The sequence below is a fragment of the Spermophilus citellus genome (assembly GCF_964194105.1).
Source record: "Spermophilus citellus genome assembly, chromosome: X".
In the NCBI taxonomy this organism is placed as follows: domain Eukaryota; kingdom Metazoa; phylum Chordata; class Mammalia; order Rodentia; family Sciuridae; genus Spermophilus; species Spermophilus citellus.
In genome coordinates, this window is record NC_138190.1 from 3448380 (window position 1) to 3472632 (window position 24253).

General features: G+C 50.4%; 1 protein-coding gene across 1 annotated transcript in view; it reads left to right on the forward strand.

The window, feature by feature from the left end:
* The first annotated feature begins 2072 nt into the window (after positions 1 to 2072).
* The window catches only part of STS (steroid sulfatase), a 61828-nt gene continuing 39647 nt past the window's right edge, over positions 2073 to 24253 (forward strand). The window contains exons 1-2 of the mRNA XM_081276641.1: positions 2073 to 2559; positions 9307 to 9443. Coding sequence (XP_081132767.1) covers positions 2153 to 2559; positions 9307 to 9443 — 544 coding nt within the window. The 5' untranslated portion in view covers positions 2073 to 2152. The remainder of the gene's footprint in view (positions 2560 to 9306; positions 9444 to 24253) is intronic.

The following is a 24253-nucleotide window of genomic DNA, read 5'->3' on the forward strand; positions in this document are numbered from 1 at the left end:
GAGACTCAGGACGGTGTCATCAGACAGAACACATCTCTACATAGAGAGACTCAGGACGGTGTCACCAGACAGAACACATCTCTAAATAGAGAGACTCAGGACGGTGTCATCAGACAGAACACATCTCTACATAGAGAGACTCAGGACAGTGTCACCAGACAGAACACATCTCTACATAGAGAGACTCAGGACGGTGTCACCAGACAGAACACATCTCTACATAGAGAGACTCAGGACGGTGTCATCAGACAGAACACATCTCTACATAGAGAGACTCAGGACGGTGTCACCAGACAGAACACATCTCTAAATAGAGAGACTCAGGACGGTGTCATCAGACAGAACACATCTCTACATAGAGAGACTCAGGACAGTGTCACCAGACAGAACACATCTCTACATAGAGAGACTCAGGACGGTGTCATCAGACAGAACACATCTCTACATAGAGAGACTCAGGACGGTGTCATCAGACAGAACACATCTCTACATAGAGAGACTCAGGACGGTGTCACCAGACAGAACACATCTCTACATAGAGAGACTCAGGACGGTGTCACCAGACAGAACACATCTCTACATAGAGAGACTCAGGATGGTGTCACCCAGACAGAACACATCACTACATAGAGAGACTCAGGACGGTGTCACCAGACAGAACACATCACTACATAGAGAGACTCAGGACGGTGTCACCAGACAGAACACATCTCTACATAGAGAGACTCAGGACGGTGTCACCAGACAGAACACATCACTACATAGAGAGACTCAGGACGGTGTCACCAGACAGAACACATCTCTACATAGAGAGACTCAGGACGGTGTCATCAGACAGAACACATCACTACATAGAGAGACTCAGGACGGTGTCATCAGACAGAACACATCTCTACATAGAGAGACTCAGGACGGTGTCACCAGACAGAACACATCTCTACATAGAGAGACTCAGGACGGTGTCACCAGACAGAACACATCTCTACATAGAGAGACTCAGGACGGTGTCACCAGACAGAACACATCTCTACATAGAGAGACTCAGGACGGTGTCACCAGACAGAACACATCACTACATAGAGAGACTCAGGACAGTGTCACCAGACAGAACACATCTCTACATAGAGAGACTCAGGACGGTGTCACCAGACAGAACACATCTCTACATAGAGAGACTCAGGACGGTGTCACCAGACAGAACACATCTCTACATAGAGAGACTCAGGACGGTGTCACCAGACAGAACACATCTCTACATAGAGAGACTCAGGACGGTGTCATCAGACAGAACACATCTCTACATAGAGAGACTCAGGACGGTGTCATCAGACAGAACACATCTCTACATAGAGAGACTCAGGACGGTGTCATCAGACAGAACACATCTCTACATAGAGAGACTCAGGACGGTGTCATCAGACAGAACACATCTCTACATAGAGAGACTCAGGACGGTGTCATCAGACAGAACACATCTCTACATAGAGAGACTCAGGACGGTGTCATCAGACAGAACACATCTCTACATAGAGAGACTCAGGACGGTGTCACCAGACAGAACACATCTCTACATAGGGAGACTCAGGACGGTGTCACCCAGACAGCGCACATAGTCACAGGGGGGTGAAGGCACTGGGTTCAAATGCAGCCTCCGCCACTTGGCGAGGCCCTTAGCCACTCCGCAGGACTCTGCCTCTAAATAAAATATAAAAAAGGCTGGGGATGGGGCTCAGTGGTTAAGAACCCCTGGTACCAGAGAAAATAATCCCCATTATCTTTGTCCCTGCCCCACTCTCATTTGGTGACACGATTAATACTTTATAGAAACGTGTTTAATGATTGCGGAGACACTGGGTGTGACTCCCTCGTACCCTTGGGGTGGGTTTAGTGTCAGGGTTCATGTCCCGCATTGAATACCCAAAGAACTCGGTTTTGGGTTTTCAGATTTGTTTTTAGGGCACGGTTTGGCCCCAGGTCTGGGGAGGACCCCGGAAGGTTCTGTGGCCGCTCTTTGGTTTCTCTGCTTGTGGGCGGGTACTTTGCTGGTTTGAATCTCCAGGTCCCTTCTCCTCTTGGGGGGTGCGTGGATCCGAGACGCCCGGGACTCAGGTTGTCCCCCGTACTACTCTTCCCAGGGAAGTGGCACCTGGGCATGAACTGTCACAACAAGACCGACTTCTGTCACCACCCCTTGCGTCACGGCTTCGACAAGTTCTTTGGGATCCCCTCGACCAACCTCAGGGACTGCAAACCCGGAGAGGGTACCGTCTTCGCCTCGGCCAGCCGCTGGCTGGTGTTCGTCCCGCTGCAGGTCATCGGGCTGGCGGTGCTGACCCTGGGGGCGCTGCGCTGCCTGGGGCTGCTGCGGGTGCCCCTGGCCGTCTTCCTGGGGCTGCTGCTCCTGGTGGCCCTCCTGGTGTTCCTCTTCCTCTGCTTCCTGCACTTCTTCCGGCCGCTCAACTGCTTCCTGATGAGGGACTACGAGGTCACGCAGCAGCCTCTGTCCTTCGACAACCTCACCCAGAGGCTCACGGCGGAGGCCACCAGCTTCATACGACGGTGGGTGTCCCCTGTGCGCCTGGGGATCCCAAAAAGGGAGGAAGGGTCTCTAGACCCATGTCCCGTCCATGCCCAGTGGGCTTCTCTGGCCGGGTCTCTGGAAGGGGGGACGCAGGACCCACAGGCTGTGCCTCCCCTCTGCAGGACCCCCTCGAGCAGGTGACCCAAGGCCCCGGGAGTCCCCACGGGGTCCACTGAGATGTGCGCAATGACAGAGGATGACCTCGGGGTATAAAGAGACGGAAAGGTCCAGAATGTCTTAGGCTGATCTTCGAACCAAGAATCTCCGTGAATTATCTGCGTGACGTGTGCCATGCTTTGGGGCCTGGGGGATCCCATTTGGTCCGTGGTCTTGGATATTCGGGTCTTAATTGTGAAACACACTTTTTAACAAATTCTCCTAAATTTATCCTAATTATATAGGACAGTAGAGTGGACTTTGATACGTTACATATAATGGAGCATGGCTTCTCCTTCTTCTGGTTGTACATGACGTAGGATCACACTGGTCACGGAGTCAAATGTATGCACATAGGGTAATAATGTCAGATTCATCTACTGTCCTTCCTGCCCCACACCCCTTCCCTCCGTTCAATCCCCTCTGTCTAATCCAGAGTACCTCGATTCTTCCCTAGCGCAGCCCCCATGGTGAGTTAACATCCACACATCAGAGAAAAGAGTCGGCTTTTGTTTTTGGGGGAATTGGCTTATTTGACGTAGTGTGATAGTCTCCAGCTCCATCCATTCACCAGCAAATGCCATGATGTCATTCTTCTTCGTGGCTGAGTGATATTCCATTTTGTATCTGTACCCCATTTTCTTTGTCCATTCATCTGTTGAAGGGCAACTAGGTTGGCTGCACAGTTTAGCTGTTGTGAATTGAGCTGCTATCAACATGGATGTGGCTGCGTACTTTAACGCAGCTCTGAGAGAGACATGCTCGTGACTTGGTGGTCTGTTGTGGTTTGAACGGGGTTTGTGGGCTCTGGAGATCTAGCCGGGGGAGGCTCCGTCCTCCATCTGGCAGAGTAGAGGTGGTGGGCCCTTTAAGAGGCGGAGCCTACCAGGAGGTTATTATTTCAGTTATTACTCCTGGAAGGGATTGGTTGGCTGCAAATAGCTGGGCATCTTTCTATTACTCTGCATTTTCCAGCAATGTCTCAAAAACATCCCTCTATCCTGCAAGGACCGTCCCTCAGTGGCCCTTGGATTCTGTGGCCAATCCTTTGGAGACCAAGTTGTCTTTGCACAAGTGACTGAATCGCCTGACGGTGTGAATCTGTGGCATCATGGCAAGACCTTGTCCTGGCCTCTCAGTGAAAGAGTTTGGAAAAGAATCGAAAATGTGTTTAATGATCATAAGGATTCCGAAGCCTGACCCGATTATTGGGATTCTATGGAGATTTTCTGCAATTTTCTCCCAGAACCAGAGATTTGAGAAGTTTTAACAACACCGTCCTTGGAGGTCATGGTTACTGAGTTATAATGGAAGGGATTTTTTTTTCTTCTCTTTCTTGGAGATAAATGGCTCTTGTGTAAATGACTCTTATTCGCACGGCTGGTATTAGGGAACAAACTAGCATTTTTAGGCCGTGATGTTGTTGACCAAAAAAAAAAAAAATGCTTCTAACTTGCATTGTCTGACCATGCAAAGATTTAAAGCAACGAGGTAAAAATTACGCTTGGATGAAATGGCCCTCTTGTGTTTTATCAGTTACCTCATTCAACAGAGATGACATGCAAGAGTCCCGAGAGATTCACCTCCAGATAGTGCCAAAGCGTCACAGCAAAAGTGGCTCGGCGCAGTGCGCACACGGCATCTTTTTCCCCAAAGATGTGGCACACAGGTGCCTTTGAATTCAAAATTGCCCAATTTAGGTCCAGTACAGGGGTGCACACCTGTGATTCAGCGGCTCCGGAGGCTGGGGCAGGAGGATCCTGAGTTCAAAGCCAGCCTCAGTCAAAGGGAGGCCCTAGGCAACTCAGGGAGACCCTGTCGCTAAATAAAATGCAAAACAGGGCTGGGAACGGGGCTCAGTGGCCAAGTGCCCCTGAGTTCAATCCCTGGTACCAAAAAAAAAAAAAAAAAAAATCACCGAATTGAAACAGGAACCTCATTTACATGTGTTCAAAATTTTTTTTTTTTGTGTGTGTGTGTGTGTGTGTGCCTGGCTCCCAGCGCATCACACTTCAGAGATGTCGTAAGAAGCTCTTATTTATAAACGTCACAGTGCACGCCGTGTTGCTGGCGGGATTTCTGTGCACGGCCTGCTGCAGATCGGGGAGTGGGAGTGACAGCCCTCGGGGCCAAGACGCTTCACGGCTGTGTCCTGCCCCTAAATGAGGTCGGCTGCCTCAAAGCCGGAACGTGCCCCGGGATCCAAGGCACCTGTTTCTGAGGCAGGAAACTGATGGTTTGGCCTAGGGAGCTGCCCCCTCCCTCCTTTTCTCCCCGAGGGATGAATCAGGGTGGAAGATGCTTCTGTTGTCAGAGGGGTGCACAGTTAGCTGAGGGGTGACCCCGGAGCCGGCTCCTCCTCCGTGCCGTCTAGTTAGCAGGAGGTCCACGTCACCCACCCTGCAGAGAGGAGGGACCCTCAGGGTTAGGAAAGGGACCCAGCCCTCCCTGCCCGTCCCGAGTCCTGTCTCAAAGCTCTGGTCTCGGTCCTGTGTGCAACGCATCCCACTCAGGTGCATGACCAGACGTGACAGGGACCAGCCCCTCGGAGGTGGCTGCCAGGTGTGCAATGAGGCACCGAGGACGTTCACATCGACAGCGTGAACAGGCAGGGAGCTGGGGCATTGCATGGGCCCCAGGGCCCTGGCTCCAAGTGCAAGGGTCTGCACCCAATGCCTGAGTCACCAAGGGAAGAGAAGGTAGCTGTGTCTTGCAACTGTGTCACCAAGTAGACCTTGGTGCCCTTTTCTCAGTCTACCCATCACTATGATGGTGTATCTTGCAAAAGAGAAATGATCTAATTTTTTGTGTGTGTGTGTGTGTGACCAGGGATTGACCTCAGGAGCACTCAATCATTGACCCTGTCCCCAGCCCTGTTTTGCATTTTATTGAGAGACAGGGTCTCCCTGAGTTGCTCAGGGCCTCCCTTTGGCTGAGGCTGGCTTTGAACTCACGATCCTCCTGCCTCAGCCTCCCGGAGCGGCGGGGATGACGGGCGTGCACCACGGAGCCCAGCAAAAGATCTATTCGTAAGGCAGCCGAGTGATGAGATGGGAGATCCAGTTCCAAGTCGGCCTCCCCGAGGGACAGGTGTTAGGAATATTTACAGGGTGAAGAAACAGGTATGGGGAAAAGTGTGGGAGATAAGGGAATGGAGTATCCAGGGGTGCGTGATCAGACTTCATGGTTGTTCACAGACGGCCTGCTCAACCCATGGTACAGGTAGCACCCTGGGTCCAACCCCCAGGACTGTAAAAGGGAAAGCAAAATCATCTTGCTAAACTCACCACCGCCCTGCAGCAGGATAACCTTTAGAAGAGCCAGAGACTCCTGCATGACCAAGGGAAATGTCAGCCCGCACACGGAAACCGGCACAATTAAATAGCCCTTACCTGAGCCGCTTTGACCATTTTTTTTTTTTTTAGCATTTGGGAACCCAGATTTCTTTAGTGTTGGTGGAGTGTAGCTTTGTGTCCCCTGATGTCCTAAAAAGCAGCTATTGGACCCCAGCGCAGGTCCAGCTGAAGAGCTGATGATGGCATCTGGTTTGAGATGGAGCAAAACCCCGCAGCGTCCCTGAGAAACCACCTAGGCACCCAGAGCCATGATGAGCACACAGCAAGAAAAGGAGTGATAATGGGTGAATTTAGGTAGATCTTTGTTGTTGTTGTTGTTGTTGCGATACTGGGGATTGAACCCAGAGGCACTCTACTGTGACCTACACCCCCTGCCATTTTTTAATTTTTTATTTTGAGACCAGGTCTTGCTAAAGTTGCTGAGGCTGGCCTCCAACTCGCGATCCTCCTGCCTGAGCCTCCCAAATAGCTGGGGTATCAGGCGTGTGCCACCGCACCTGGCTTAACTTGATGATTTTTATTCACAAAGCAGTTTCTTCTTTAGTTCAAGTCAAGACAGAATTTTCAAAAGGTGTCATCACGTGTGTGAGTGGAACAAGAATCATGTTTTAAGTCCTCTCGCCCCAAGAGAGACAAACCTCGATTACTGTGCTTTGTGAAAAGCCAGCTTTGCCCTCTAAATTCACCTAAAAGGGGGGCTTTTTCATGGACATTTCAGGAAATCACTCTGTCTCATTCCTAAAAAATACATGCACGCTCACTGAGAAGGACGAGCCCCCCAGGACAGGGCTGGCTTTATACCACCCGGTCGTCGTGTGGCTTAGGGGGACCCAACTGCCAGGTTCGCAGATGCATGGGACGTTTGCTTTGCATAGTCTCCTAACGACTTATTAAATACCTATGTGCACCTTTTGCGAGGCCGTTGTTGAAAGTCAGGTAGATGCTGATTCTTCTCAGTTGAGCTCCATCAAAGGCCAACTCTGGTGCTTCCTAAATGGGTCCTTTAGCAAATCCCAAACTTGCAAATGACGTTTTTAACAGATCTGCTTCCCCTCTGCATCCCCCTCAACCGTCTCCCGATGGCTTGCCACACCTCCGGCCACGCCAACGCCCACTTGTTAGTGTCACGGAGGGATTAATGGCAAAGAACAAGATCTGTACGTGTTCCGCCCGGGTACTCTTCTTCCTCTCCCCCAAGGCATGCATGTGGCCCGAGGCTGGTTGAATCTGTGGGTGCAGAGCCCCCGGATACAGCAGGCCTCCAGTGGACAGTGACGGGAGGATGCTCTCCGTGTGCCATCTGGGATCGTGGAAGTGCATGGAATTCCTCTCTTGCCGTGGCGTAAGCGAGAACCGCTCCCCTTGGCAGGAGTGGCCACGTGACTCCAGCGAGTGGCCTTTGGTGCCGTGGGTTATCCTGGATGCCCTCAAATCTGCAAGAAGCGTCCTGAGTGTCAGACGGAAATCACAACAAAACCAAGAAGCCCTCCATGCGTCAGCCTCCCTCCTGCCCCGACTCTCAAGTCCTGCCTCCCCAGGACGTCAATCTTTCCATTCTGAGATGGAAATGGTCCCCCGCCGCCACCGCTGCCGGGCAGCCGCTGAGCTGCCTTCTGCATTCTTAACAAATGGAGGGCAGGCGAGGAGCCGCCCCGGGTTCTATCTTTCCGTCGATTTCCCCCACCGGGTGTCCAGTGCTCAAGGTCGTAGAGGACAAGGGAGACCCGGGTGTCCTCGGGGAGCCCGGCCCTGAGGTCAGCAGCCTGCCCTGCTCTCCGAAAGCTCGTGGTGAAGCAGCCCTGCAGTCAAGCCCTGGAACCCAAAGTCAAAATAACAATAATCATGACAATGGTTCGCAAAGATGCCACATATAGGGATCGATCCCTGCACCAGGACAAAACAACCGCGGACAGAAGTCGGGTCTAATCGTGCCCTGGACGGAATCCGGCCACGTTCCAGAGGGCGTGGAGGGCAGAGCGAGAACCAGCCGTGGGTCAGACCACGAGCCAGCAGCTGACCTGAGGCGGGCCTCGGGGCTTGACAGCGTCCTCTGTGCCTCCACGGGAGCTGCCGCCGCCCACCCTGGGAAGGGGACGGACATCCTGTGTCACCAGGGCCTTCACAAAGGCCGCTCCTGCCCTGTGGGCACGAAGGGACCCGCCGTTCATTTTGCAGAGAGAGGTGAAGCTGGAGGCTTGCAAGATGGCTTGCAAAATGAGTATTTCAAAGTGAATGCCTTTTCCCTGCAATGTCAGAGTTCATATTAGTTGCCACATAGAGAAGGAAGAGTAAAATAAATTCACCCAAACTGCATCTCTCCCTGATCACACCGTACCTGCAGCACCTCTGTGTCCACATGTCATGCCACCAAAATGCCTGGAAGAACAACTTACAGGGAGGAAAGATGTCCCTTGCCTCACTGTTTCAGAGAATCTGATCCATTGTTGGCTGGTTTCTTTGCTCTAGGCCCAAGGGGAGCAGAACAAGATGGCGGCAGGGCCTGGAGGAGGAGAGCAGCTCAGGACAGGGCACCAGGGGGCAGAGAGAGCTCTGCTCACCAGGGACAGGACAGAGACCCCAAAGGCACAGCCCAGGGACCCCCTCCTCCAGCCATACCCCACCTGCTGCAGTCACCACCCAGTGAGTCCATCCAAGTGGATTAATCCACTATGAGTCTACACCCAGAGAGTCCATCCAAGTGGATTAATCCACTTATTAGTCTACACCCAGTGAGTCCATCCAAGTGGATTAATCCACTTATTAGTCTACACCCAGTGAGTCCATCCAAGTGGATTAATCCACTTATTAGTCTACACCCAGTGAGTCCATCCAAGTGGATTAATCCACTGATGACATCATAGCCCTGGTGATCCAGTCGTATCACCTCTGAACAGTGCTGCAGAGCCGAGATTTGGGGGGACCCTGCTGATGCAAACCAGAACAGGGCACAGGTCTCAACGATGTCATCTTCTTGTTGCCGAGCCGTGGAGAGTCACAGTGGGCTGCTTCCCGGGGACACTGCAGAGACCCACCAGGCAATGAGACTGTGGTCTTCTGAGCGTTTCCAAATGGTGTCCCCGAATGCGAAGCTGGTCCTTATCAGAATGATGGGGGATGTCGTCTATGGTCCCTGACTCCCTCTCTCTCTTTCTCTCCCTCTCTCTCTCTCTCTCTCTCTCTCTCTCTCTCTCTCTCTCTCTCTGGCTCTCGCAGGCATGCCGACACTCCGTTCCTGCTCTTCCTGTCATTCATCCACGTGCACACGGCCCACTTCTCCTCCAAAGAGTTCGCCAGAAAGAGTCGGCACGGCCCTTACGGGGACGGCGTGGAGGAGATGGACTGGAGCGTGGGTATGTGCGCCTCCATGGCCACCTCCCTCTTCTCCTTTCTCAATTTCTCCCTGGGACCCGGACGCCATGGGTGGCCGGGCGTTTGTTTTTGTTTTCCAAAAAGAAAATTCTGCAAGGGGGAGAGTATACACCCGGCGTCAGGTGGCTCCGGGTGCCTGCCTGGATGAAGGTGGCCGCTGGCTACGAGCCCTGGGGGAGTCTGGGGCTGTGGGTGAGTGGAGGCCAAAGCATGTGCCTCTAGCGTCCCTCCTTCTATCAACAATTAAACATGAGCAGAGCCTGGTCACGGGCAGAGACGGATCAGTGGCAGGCTTTGGCTCCAGAGGCCTGGCAGCTGGCTCTGTCCCCTGTGAGCCCCTCCGGCAAAGCCACAAGGTTCTCTCTGGACGACTTGCCTTGGCTGCACCCATGAGTCATGATTCTGCATCCTAGAACTCGTTTTCTGGTTCATGCTCATGAAGATTTGCAAACACACCTTGCTTTCTGTCTCTCTTCCTAAGCAAATAAGCCTGCTTCTGAGAAATATGGCTTTTCTTTATTTTAAAGAAGCCTGGAAGATTGTCTTGTTCAGACTTAGATTAAAAACGCATGCCTCAAACTGGGTTCAGTGGCGCACACCTGGGATCCCAGCAGCTCGGGAGGCCGAGGCAGGAGGATCGTGAGTTCAAAGCCAGCCTCAGCAACTTAATGAGGCCCTGGAAAATTCAGTGAGGCCCTGTCTCTAAATAAAACATGAAAAGGGCTGCAGATGTGGCTCCGTGGGTAAGCACCCCTGGGCTCAACACCCAGTACCCAAATAACGTATGTCCTCCGTGCCCGTAAAAGATCCTTACCGTACTGTCATTGTCTTGCTCACCTGAGCAATCTTTTTTGTTCCATTCGGTATAGGGAAGGCCACGGTACGTGGATTTTGCAGACGAATACGAGATTATTGGCTGTGCAGGATTCTGTCTTGCAACCCAGTCTTCTCTGGCAACCACACCCGCGCTCTAGTGTCCTCTTTTTTTCCTGCCTCCCCTGATGAACCTGGACGATGTCTAAAACCTCCAGGTCTTTTGCTTGTCCACTTTGAAGAATTCGGAGTAGGCAGGTGGTAGCTTCCTCCTTTAGCCCAGAGAACAGATAATTCAGCCAAAGAACAGGGGTGAGCAGCAGAGATACATGCTCAGCTGGGAAAAGATGATTGTGCATAAAGAACAGGATGACTCCACAAAAGAACAGGAGTGTCACCAATGGTAAGTTGGAAAAAAAAAAAAAAGAAAGAAAAGAAATGAGGACATTATCTCCGTGGAGCTTCGTTAAAACAATGATCATCTTGTGCTTAGGGCTCGGACATGGACCCAAACCAGCCAGTTCCCTTTTCTTTTCGTCCTACCTCAGATGTTGAGTGCAAACCAATTTGCATTCCCCACCCCTTGGTCCTGTGAGCCAGGGGAGAATTTAGTGTCGTGTAAATCAGCGGAGTATTTCATCTCTTCCATGAGCGCTAGATTTTAACGTGTCCATTCCCTGCTAGGACCAGGACTTGCACTGGCCGGCCAGCAAGCACAGGCCACTGTCACCACAGTTATTCATTTTTATTTAATTATAAGCACACATGGGCCTGCTCTCCTTCGAAAGTCTTACTCACAGGGTTGCTCTACTACTAGGTTTCATTTTCTCCTTCTTCTTCTTCTCCTCCTCCTCCTCCTCCTCCTCCTCCTTTTTCTCCTTCTCCTTCTCCTTCTCCTTCTCCTTCTCCTTCTCCTTCTCCTTCTCCTCCTCCGTCTCCTCCTCCTCCTCCTCCATCTCCTCCTCCTCCTCCTTCTCCTCCTCCTCCTCCTCCTCCTCCTCCTCCATCTCCTCCTCCTCCATCTCCTCCTCCTCCTCCTCCTTCTCCTCCTCCTCCTCCTCCTCCTCCTCCTCCATCTCCTCCTCCTCCTTCTCCTTCTCCTTCTCCTTCTCCTCCTCCATCTCCTCCTCCTCCTCCTCCATCTCCTCCTCCTCCTCCTCCTCCTCCATCTCCTCCTCCTCCATCTCCTCCTCCTCCATCTCCTCCTCCTCCATCTCCTCCTCCTCCTCCATCTCCTCCTCCTCCTCCTCCTCCTCCTCCATCTCCTCCTCCTCCATCTCCTCCTCCTCCATCTCCTCCTCCTCCATCTCCTCCTTCTCCATCTCCTCCTCCTCCTCCTCCTCCTCCTCCTCCATCTCCTCCTCCTCCTCCTCCTCCATCTCCTCCTCCTCCTCCTCCTCCTCCTTCTTCTTCTTCGAGTGTTTTTCCCCTCTGAGCTCTGTTGCAGGCTGTGATGGAAGAGGTCATTGTGTTTTGTCTTGTTTGCACAAAAGACGAATCCCTTCTGCGTGTCCCGTTCGTCTGAGTGTTCTGAGAGCACATTTAGATTTGTAAGGAGGCCTTTCTTCCCGACTCACGAGACTGCTGCAGGTTCTGAGATGTTCTGCCATAAAGCGCGGGGAAGGCGGTTTCTTAAAAAAAGAAATATTTTTCTGGGGCAGAGGGAAGCTGGGATCGGTGAGCTACCGAGGACCCAGGGGAGCCATTCACTCTAGTGTCCTTCCTGCCCCACACCCTCCCGTCCGTTCACCCCCCTCTGCCTGATCCGAAGCACCTCTGTCCTTCCCTAGAGGGTACCCTCCCCGATATTGGGAATCAGCGTCCGCAGATCAGAGAACACAGTGTCAGCCTTTGGTCTTTTGGGGACTGGTTTAGGTCACTTTGCCTGGTAGTTAGTTCCCAGGTCCATCTGTTTACCTGGAGGTGAAAGTCCATCAGGTTTTTATTTCAAAAAAATGTGAGGGTGCTGCAGCGGTGACCTTCTCCCCCCGGGTCTCGCGGACCTGGAAGGCACGTGCCTACCCAAGAAGTCTCATGATGTCATTGTCCCCGGGGTCCGTTCCTCCCTGGGACCCGGGCTTGGTTGCTGTGTTCTTAGCTGCGTGTGTGGTTGTCGGACCCGGAGAGAGGCTGGCCGCACGGATAGAGCCCAGGGGTTTGGAACGGGGCCTGGCGGTGGGACCCGGCAGGGGAGACCAGCCTCCCGGGTGGCAGGTACCTCTGTGCACCTTCCAGGGGTGCTCCGGAGCTGTGTGTGGAGTCACGGTGACTGCCTGTGCCTGGCCCTGGACTCTGCACACATGTCCTTCCCTTTGGGCTGCTGGTGGCTGAGGTCACGTGGTCATTGCTCGGGTTCCTCCGGTAAGGCAGGGGGGACTTGCAAAAGGTGAGGTGCACCTGCCTCAGGTGACAGAATTCCTGGTGCATCCTCCATGTTCACAGGCCTGTGTCCCCTCCTGAGCCTGAAGCCCACCCCGCTCTGCCCCTTCTGTCCACATCATCATAAACTCCGGGTCGTGGCTGGGCACGATCAGCACGGAATCTCAAGAGAAGGGCTCCTTCCTTCATTAATCACGATCACCGGCTGCCGCCTGGGTGCCTGGGCGTTGTGTGCAGGAGGGGACCACAGTGGCGAGAAGCCGTTGGCCCCACAGGGATTTGGTGCAATGAGCACTCAGGGTGCAAAGACAGGAATGGACCAAGCATGGCCCCTGGGCCTCCAGCAGGGCTGGCCGGCACCCGAGATGGGTGCAGCTGGCCACCCCCTGCAGCCGTGGAACCCCTGGGGCCGTCATGGTGATGTGACCTGGCCACGTGGGATTTCCAGTCCCAACTCATGGCATGGGGGTCAGGGAAGGGCATACATGTGTCAGACCTCAAATGGGCACCTGGAAGGTCAGGGCCGTCCTCGAGGCCATTTGGACCCTGATGCCGGCGTGTTCATGGAGGACGGGGTGGGGGGGTGGACGGAGCAGGTGGAGGGATACCTGGGTTTTTCCAGGGCCATCTCCTCGGCAGCGTGTGCCATCCTGGTGCCCCCAGCTCCCGTGCATAAAGCAGAATCGGCCTTCAGCCGGCGTCCATTCCCAGCCTGAGGTTCCAAGAGGCTTCGCGGGTTCAGTGGTCAGTGGCTTGGAATCTGTGGCTTGGGCCCTGTTGGTGGTCATGTCTCAGGGTTGCTTTCCTTTGATTGCAACTTCCTCTCTGCTCTGCGGAGGGCTGGGCAATGCTACGTGCAGAGGCTCAGCAGAGAAGGAAAGAAGGGGTGCATCCATGAGGATGCTCTGGGGAGACGGCGTGCGCTCAGTGCTCCGGGACGGCCCCTGACGTGAGTCACACAGGCACAGCAGACATGGCCATGCATCCGTCCACCCCTCTGCGGGGGCGCAGAATAAATCAGGGGGTCTCCTTCATAAGAGCGCAGGATGGAGTCCAGGAATTATAAGAAATCTCTGTTTATGGAAAGCAGAGCTCTGGTCTAAGTCCCTCCGTTATACGGAATGATTTTATCCAGAGTTTGACGGTTGGACAGGGTGCTGCTGGGTTGCCCATTTTCAAATGCGGCCCTTCTAGGAGGATTGGAATAAAATACTTGTGGGAACTTAGGGTGCAGCAAATTACCCCCCCCCAGTTTATAGGTGCATTTATGGGTGCACAATTGCCCTGGGTTAGGTTGCAATGGGGAAAAGCACTTTTTAGAATTTTACCCACCAGGTGCATACTAGGTGCTCCATAAGTAACTTTTAAAAGGGAGGTCCTGCTGGGCGTGGTGGCATATGCCTGTACTCCCAGCGGCTCGGGAGGCTGAGGCAGGAGGATCACAAGTTGAAAGCCAGCCTCGGCCACTTAGCAAGGCCCTAAGCAACTCACCGAGACCCTGTCTCTAAATTCAAAAATAAAAAGGGCTGGGGATGGGGCTCAGTGACTACGTGCCCCTGAGTTCAATCCCTAGTACCAAAAATTAAAGTGAAATTCTAGAGGACTGGTGCCTGGTGTTTACAAAGCCCCATCCGGAGATTGCTAAGAGCATGGTCCTCAGTGAGGCTGGGTGTCTTTCCCCCGTCTATGGAGATAACGGCCCAACCACGGGACTCGATAAGACACCCTGCCAAAATGCCGAAGGCAACCAAGCACCCCGTCACCCAGAGATTGTGTCCATCTAGATGGAGGATAAAAGCTGAGACGTCAACCTTCTTCTCTCGCCTTCCTGCAAACCGCGAGGCCTCCACACAGCCCGCGTTCTCTTGGTCAACCTTCTGTTCAGCTCGGAAGGTGGCCCGGCCCTCAGGGCTGTGTGTCTCCCTTGCGGTTCAGGGTGTGACCTTTCCGTCTGGAGTAAAGTTACAGAAAAGTGCAGACAGATGGAATTCGGGGGTGGGGGTGGGGGGCCGAGAACTTCAAGGAGGGAGGATCAACTCGAGATGCATCACAAAGAGGTAAAAAACAGGATAACTGAATGCAGCCTGTATCGGTTTCAGAAGGGTTGTGCATGACCTTGGGGAAGCTCTGGCCGATTCAAGACAAAGGGGTGAATTCTTCAATCTGCTGCCAATTTTCGTTTCATTTAACTGTGGGCTTCGTGTCGTTCCGGTAAAAATCGATCCATAAGTCCACATGCCATCAGCTGCAGGGTAGACTGATGATGGAACAGGAACGGGAAGCGCAGAGGAGAATATGGTGGAAATGTGAAGGTGACGACGTTTCAAGGCAGACGGCCAAGAATAGATGACACACTGAATAAGCTTTTGCTGGAGGGGGATAAGGTTGCTGGTGTCTGGCACTGTGCTAACTGGTTTCCGTGCACGTAATGATGGTGGTGAGGATGATGGTGGTGGTGATAGTGATGAGAGAGACGATGGTGCTGGTGTTGATGGGGATGATGGGGATGATGGGGGTGGTGTTGATGACGATGATGATGCTGGTGTTGATGGACATGATGGTGGTAGTGATGGTCACAATGATGGTGGTGATGATAATGTTGGTGACGGTGATGGTGGGGATGTTGTTCATAATGATGGTGGCACTAGTGTTGATGGAGATGATGGTGGTGATGATGGTCACGATGATGGTGGTGATGATAAATGTTGGTGACGGTGATGGTGGGGATGTTGTTCATAATGATGGTGGCACTAGTGTTGATGGAGATGATGATGGTGGTGATGATGGTCACGATGATGGTGGTGATGATAATGTTGGTGACGGTGATGGTGGGGATGTTGTTCATAATGATGGTGGCACTAGTGTTGATGGAGATGATGGTGGTGATGATGGTCACGATGATGGTGGTGATGATAATGTTGGTGATGGTGATGGTGGGGATGTTGTTCATAATGATGGTGGCACTAGTGTTGATGGAGATGATGGTGGTGATGTTGTTCACGATGATGGTGGTGATGATAATGTTGGTGATGGTGATGGTGATGGTGGGGATGTTGTTCATAATGATGGTGGCACTAGTGTTGATGGAGATGATGGTGGTGATGTTGGTCACGATGATGGTGGTGATGATAATGTTGGTGATGGTGATGGTGGGGATGTTGTTCATAATGATGGTGGCACTAGTGTTGATGGAGATGATGGTGGTGATGATGGTCACGATGATGGTGGTGATGATAATGTTGGTGATGGTGATGGTGGGGATGTTGTTCATAATGATGGTGGCACTAGTGTTGATGGAGATGATGGTGGTGATGATGGTCACGATGATGGTGGTGATGATAATGTTGGTGATGGTGATGGTGGGGATGTTGTTCATAATGATGTGGCACTAGTGTTGATGGAGATGATGGTGGTGATGTTGGTCACGATGATGGTGGTGATGATAATGTTGGTGACGGTGATGGTGGGGATGTTGTTCATAATGATGGTGGCACTAGTGTTGATGGAGATGATGGTGGTGATGATGGTCACGATGATGGTGGTGATGATAATGTTGGTGACGGTGATGGTGGGGATGTTGTTCATAATGATGGTGGCACTAGTGTTGATGGAGATGATGGTGGTGATGTTGTTCACGATGATGGTGGTGATGATAATGTTGGTGACGGTGATGGTGGGGATGTTGTTCATAATGATGGTGGCACTAGTGTTGATGGAGATGATGGTGGTGATGATGGTCACGATGATGGTGGTGATGATAATGTTGGTGATGGTGATGGTGGGGATGTTGTTCATAATGATGGTGGCACTAGTGTTGATGGAGATGATGGTGGTGATGATGGTCACGATGATGGTGGTGATGATAATGTTGGTGATGGTGATGGTGGGGATGTTGTTCATAATGATGGTGGCACTAGTGTTGATGGAGATGATGGTGGTGATCTTGGTCACGATGATGGTGGTGATGATAATGTTGGTGATGGTGATGGTGGGGATGTTGTTCATAATGATGGTGGCACTAGTATTGATGGAGATGATGATGGTGATGATGGTCACGATGATGGTGGTGATGATAATGTTGGTGACGGTGATGGTGGGGATGTTGTTCATAATGATGGTGGCACTAGTGTTGATGGAGATGATGGTGGTGATGATGGTCACGATGATGGTGGTGATGATAATGTTGGTGACGGTGATGGTGGGGATGTTGTTCATAATGATGGTGGCACTAGTGTTGATGGAGATGATGGTGGTGATGATGGTCACGATGATGGTGGTGATGATAATGTTGGTGACGGTGATGGTGGGGATGTTGTTCATAATGATGGTGGCACTAGTGTTGATGGAGATGATGGTGGTGATGATGGTCACGATGATGGTGGTGATGATAATGTTGGTGACGGTGATGGTGGGGATGTTGTTCATAATGATGGTGGCACTAGTGTTGATGGAGATGATGATGGTGGTGATGATGGTCACGATGATGGTGGTGATGATAATGTTGGTGACGGTGATGGTGGGGATGTTGTTCATAATGATGGTGGCACTAGTGTTGATGGAGATGATGGTGGTGATGATGGTCACGATGATGGTGGTGATGATAATGTTGGTGACGGTGATGGTGGGGATGTTGTTCATAATGATGGTGGCACTAGTGTTGATGGAGATGATGGTGGTGATGATGGTCACGATGATGGTGGTGATGATAATGTTGGTGATGGTGATGGTGATGGTGGGGATGTTGTTCATAATGATGGTGGCACTAGTGTTGATGGAGATGATGGTGGTGATGATGGTCACGATGATGGTGGTGATGATAATGTTGGTGACGGTGATGGTGGGGATGTTGTTCATAATGATGGTGGCACTAGTGTTGATGGAGATGATGGTGGTGATGATGGTCACGATGATGGTGGTGATGATAATGTTGGTGATGGTGATGGTGGGGATGTTGTTCATAATGATGGTGGCACTAGTGTTGATGGAGATGATGGTGGTGATGATGGTCACGATGATGGTGGTGATGATAATGTTGGTGACGGTGATGGTGGGGATGTTGTTCATAATGATGGTGGCACTAGTGTTGATGGAGATGATGGTGGTGATGATGGTCACGATGATGGTGGTGATGATAATGTTGGTGATGGTGATGGTGATGGTGGGGATGTTGTTCATAATGATGGTGGCACTAGTGTTGATGGAGATGATGGTGGTGATGATGGTCACGATGATGGTGGTGATGATAATGTTGGTGACGGTGATGGTGGGGATGTTGTTCATAATGATGGTGGCACTAGTGTTGATGGAGATGATGGTGGTGATGATGGTCACGATGATGGTGGTGATGATAATGTTGGTGACGGTGATGGTGGGGATGTTGTTCATAATGATGGTGGCACTAGTGTTGATGGAGATGATGGTGGTGATGATGGTCACGATGATGGTGGTGATGATAATGTTGGTGACGGTGATGGTGGGGATGTTGTTCATAATGATGGTGGCACTAGTGTTGATGGAGATGATGGTGGTGATGATGGTCACGATGATGGTGGTGATGATGATGTTGGTGATGGTGATGGTGGGGATGTTGTTCATAATGATGTGGCACTAGTGTTGATGGAGATGATGGTGGTGATGATGGTCACGATGATGGTGATGATAATGTTGGTGATGGTGATGGTGGGGATGTTGTTCATAATGATGGTGGCACTAGTGTTGATGGAGATGATGGTGGTGATGATGGTCACGATGATGGTGGTGATGATAATGTTGGTGACGGTGATGGTGGGGATGTTGTTCATAATGATGTGGCACTAGTGTTGATGGAGATGATGGTGGTGATGATGGTCACGATGATGGTGGTGATGATAATGTTGGTGATGGTGATGGTGGGGATGTTGTTCATAATGATGGTGGCACTAGTGTTGATGGAGATGATGGTGGTGATGATGGTCACGATGATGGTGGTGATGATAATGTTGGTGACGGTGATGGTGGGGATGTTGTTCATAATGATGGTGGCACTAGTGTTGATGGAGATGATGGTGGTGATGTTGTTCACGATGATGGTGGTGATGATAATGTTGGTGACGGTGATGGTGGGGATGTTGTTCATAATGATGGTGGCACTAGTGTTGATGGAGATGATGGTGGTGATGATGGTCACGATGATGGTGGTGATGATAATGTTGGTGATGGTGATGGTGGGGATGTTGTTCATAATGATGGTGGCACTAGTGTTGATGGAGATGATGGTGGTGGTGATGATGGTCACGATGATGGTGGTGATGATAATGTTGGTGATGGTGATGGTGGGGATGTTGTTCATAATGATGGTGGCACTAGTGTTGATGGAGATGATGGTGGTGATGATGGTCACGATGATGGTGGTGATGATAATGTTGGTGATGGTGATGGTGGGGATGTTGTTCATAATGATGGTGGCACTAGTGTTGATGGAGATGATGGTGGTGGTGATGATGGTCACGATGATGGTGGTGATGATAATGTTGGTGACGGTGATGGTGGGGATGTTGTTCATAATGATGGTGGCACTAGTGTTGATGGAGATGATGGTGGTGATGATGGTCACGATGATGGTGGTGATGATAATGTTGGTGACGGTGATGGTGGGGATGTTGTTCATAATGATGGTGGCACTAGTGTTGATGGAGATGATGGTGGTGATGATGGTCACGATGATGGTGGTGATGATAATGTTGGTGATGGTGATGGTGGGGATGTTGTTCATAATGATGGTGGCACTAGTATTGATGGAGATGATGGTGGTGATGATGGTCACGATGATGGTGGTGATGATAATGTTGGTGATGGTGATGGTGGGGATGTTGTTCATAATGATGGTGGCACTAGTGTTGATGGAGATGATGGTGGTGATGTTGTTCACGATGATGGTGGTGATGATAATGTTGGTGATGGTGATGGTGGGGATGTTGTTCATAATGATGTGGCACTAGTGTTGATGGAGATGATGGTGGTGATGATGGTCACGATGATGGTGGTGATGATAATGTTGGTGATGGTGATGGTGGGGATGTTGTTCATAATGATGGTGGCACTAGTGTTGATGGAGATGATGGTGGTGATGTTGTTCACGATGATGGTGGTGATGATAATGTTGGTGACGGTGATGATGGGGATGTTGTTCATAATGATGGTGGCACTAGTGTTGATGGAGATGATGGTGGTGATGTTGGTCACGATGATGGTGGTGATGATAATGTTGGTGACGGTGATGGTGGGGATGTTGTTCATAATGATGGTGGCACTAGTGTTGATGGAGATGATGGTGGTGATGTTGTTCACGATGATGGTGGTGATGATAATGTTGGTGATGGTGATGGTGGGGATGTTGTTCATAATGATGGTGGCACTAGTGTTGATGGAGATGATGGTGGTGATGATGGTCACGATGATGGTGGTGATGATAATGTTGGTGACGGTGATGATGGGGATGTTGTTCATAATGATGGTGGCACTAGTGTTGATGGAGATGATGGTGGTGATGTTGGTCACGATGATGGTGGTGATGATAATGTTGGTGACGGTGATGGTGGGGATGTTGTTCATAATGATGGTGGCACTAGTGTTGATGGAGATGATGGTGGTGATGATGGTCACGATGATGGTGGTGATGATAATGTTGGTGACGGTGATGGTGGGGATGTTGTTCATAATGATGGTGGCACTAGTGTTGATGGAGATGATGGTGGTGATGATGGTCACGATGATGGTGGTGATGATAATGTTGGTGACGGTGATGGTGGGGATGTTGTTCATAATGATGGTGGCGCTAGTGTTGATGGAGATGATGGTGGTGATGATGGTCACGATGATGGTGGTGATGATAATGTTGGTGATGGTGATGGTGGGGATGTTGTTCATAATGATGGTGGCACTAGTGTTGATGGAGATGATGATGGTGGTGATGATGGTCACGATGATGGTGGTGATGATAATGTTGGTGACGGTGATGGTGGGGATGTTGTTCATAATGATGGTGGCACTAGTGTTGATGGAGATGATGGTGGTGATGATGGTCACGATGATGGTGGTGATGATAATGTTGGTGATGGTGATGGTGGGGATGTTGTTCATAATGATGGTGGCACTAGTGTTGATGGAGATGATGATGGTGGTGATGATGGTCACGATGATGGTGGTGATGATAATGTTGGTGACGGTGATGGTGGGGATGTTGTTCATAATGATGGTGGCACTAGTGTTGATGGAGATGATGGTGGTGATGATGGTCACGATGATGGTGGTGATGATAATGTTGGTGATGGTGATGGTGGGGATGTTGTTCATAATGATGGTGGCACTAGTGTTGATGGAGATGATGGTGGTGATGATGGTCACGATGATGGTGGTGATGATAATGTTGGTGACGGTGATGGTGGGGATGTTGTTCATAATGATGGTGGCACTAGTGTTGATGGAGATGATGGTGGTGATGATGGTCACGATGATGGTGGTGATGATAATGTTGGTGATGGTGATGGTGGGGATGTTGTTCATAATGATGGTGGCACTAGTGTTGATGGAGATGATGGTGGTGATCTTGGTCACGATGATGGTGGTGATGATAATGTTGGTGACGGTGATGGTGGGGATGTTGTTCATAATGATGGTGGCACTAGTGTTGATGGAGATGATGGTGGTGATGATGGTCACGATGATGGTGGTGATGATAATGTTGGTGATGGTGATGGTGGGGATGTTGTTCATAATGATGGTGGCACTAGTGTTGATGGAGATGATGGTGGTGATGATGGTCACGATGATGGTGGTGATGATAATGTTGGTGACGGTGATGATGGGGATGTTGTTCATAATGATGGTGGCACTAGTGTTGATGGAGATGATGGTGGTGATGTTGGTCACGATGATGGTGGTGATGATAATGTTGGTGACGGTGATGGTGGGGATGTTGTTCATAATGATGGTGGCACTAGTGTTGATGGAGATGATGGTGGTGATGATGGTCACGATGATGGTGGTGATGATAATGTTGGTGACGGTGATGGTGGGGATGTTGTTCATAATGATGGTGGCACTAGTGTTGATGGAGATGATGGTGGTGATGATGGTCACGATGATGGTGGTGATGATAATGTTGGTGACGGTGATGGTGGGGATGTTGTTCATAATGATGGTGGCGCTAGTGTTGATGGAGATGATGGTGGTGATGATGGTCACGATGATGGTGGTGATGATAATGTTGGTGATGGTAATGGTGGGGATGTTGTTCATAATGATGGTGGCACTAGTGTTGATGGAGATGATGGTGGTGATGTTGTTCACGATGATGGTGGTGATGATAATGTTGGTGATGGTGATGGTGGGGATGTTGTTCATAATGATGTGGCACTAGTGTTGATGGAGATGATGATGGTGGTGATGATGGTCACGATGATGGTGGTGATGATAATGTTGGTGACGGTGATGGTGGGGATGTTGTTCATAATGATGGTGGCACTAGTGTTGATGGAGATGATGGTGGTGATGATGGTCACGATGATGGTGGTGATGATAATGTTGGTGATGGTGATGGTGGGGATGTTGTTCATAATGATGTGGCACTAGTGTTGATGGAGATGATGGTGGTGATGATGGTCACGATGATGGTGGTGATGATAATGTTGGTGATGGTGATGGTGGGGATGTTGTTCATAATGATGGTGGCACTAGTGTTGATGGAGATGATGGTGGTGATCTTGGTCACGATGATGGTGGTGATGATAATGTTGGTGATGGTGATGGTGGGGATGTTGTTCATAATGATGGTGGCACTAGTATTGATGGAGATGATGGTGGTGATGATGGTCACGATGATGGTGGTGATGATAATGTTGGTGACGGTGATGGTGGGGATGTTGTTCATAATGATGGTGGCACTAGTGTTGATGGAGATGATGGTGGTGATGATGGTCACGATGATGGTGGTGATGATAATGTTGGTGACGGTGATGGTGGGGATGTTGTTCATAATGATGGTGGCACTAGTGTTGATGGAGATGATGGTGGTGATCTTGGTCACGATGATGGTGGTGATGATAATGTTGGTGACGGTGATGGTGGGGATGTTGTTCATAATGATGTGGCACTAGTGTTGATGGAGATGATGGTGGTGATGATGGTCACGATGATGGTGGTGATGATAATGTTGGTGATGGTAATGGTGGGGATGTTGTTCATAATGATGGTGGCAGTAGTGTTGATGGAGATGATGGTGGTGATGATGGTCACGATGATGGTGGTGATGATAATGTTGGTGATGGTGATGGTGGGGATGTTGTTCATAATGATGGTGGCACTAGTGTTGATGGAGATGATGGTGGTGATGATGGTCACGATGATGGTGGTGATGATAATGTTGGTGACGGTGATGGTGGGGATGTTGTTCATAATGATGGTGGCACTAGTGTTGATGGAGATGATGGTGGTGATGATGGTCACGATGATGGTGGTGATGATAATGTTGGTGATGGTGATGGTGGGGATGTTGTTCATAATGATGGTGGCACTAGTGTTGATGGAGATGATGGTGGTGATGATGGTCACGATGATGGTGGTGATGATAATGTTGGTGATGGTGATGGTGGGGATGTTGTTCATAATGATGGTGGCACTAGTGTTGATGGAGATGATGGTGGTGATGATGGTCACGATGATGGTGGTGATGATAATGTTGGTGACGGTGATGGTGGGGATGTTGTTCATAATGATGGTGGCACTAGTGTTGATGGAGATGATGGTGGTGATGATGGTCACGATGATGGTGGTGATGATAATGTTGGTGACGGTGATGGTGGGGATGTTGTTCATAATGATGGTGGCACTAGTGTTGATGGAGATGATGGTGGTGATGTTGGTCACGATGATGGTGGTGATGATAATGTTGGTGATGGTGATGGTGGGGATGTTGTTCATAATGATGTGGCACTAGTGTTGATGGAGATGATGGTGGTGATCTTGGTCACGATGATGGTGGTGATGATAATGTTGGTGACGGTGATGGTGGGGATGTTGTTCATAATGATGGTGGCACTAGTGTTGATGGAGATGATGGTGGTGATGATGGTCACGATGATGGTGGTGATGATAATGTTGGTGACGGTGATGGTGGGGATGTTGTTCATAATGATGGTGGCACTAGTGTTGATGGAGATGATGGTGGTGATGATGGTCACGATGATGGTGGTGATGATAATGTTGGTGATGGTGATGGTGGGGATGTTGTTCTTAATGATGGTGGCACTAGTGTTGATGGAGATGATGGTGGTGATGATGGTCACGATGATGGTGGTGATGATAATGTTGGTGATGGTGATGGTGGGGATGTTGTTCATAATGATGGTGGCACTAGTGTTGATGGAGATGATGGTGGTGATGTTGTTCACGATGATGGTGGTGATGATAATGTTGGTGATGGTGGGGATGTTGTTCATAATGATGGTGGCACTAGTGTTGATGGAGATGATGGTGGTGATGATGGTCACGATGATGGTGGTGATGATAATGTTGGTGACGGTGATGGTGGGGATGTTGTTCATAATGATGGTGGCACTAGTGT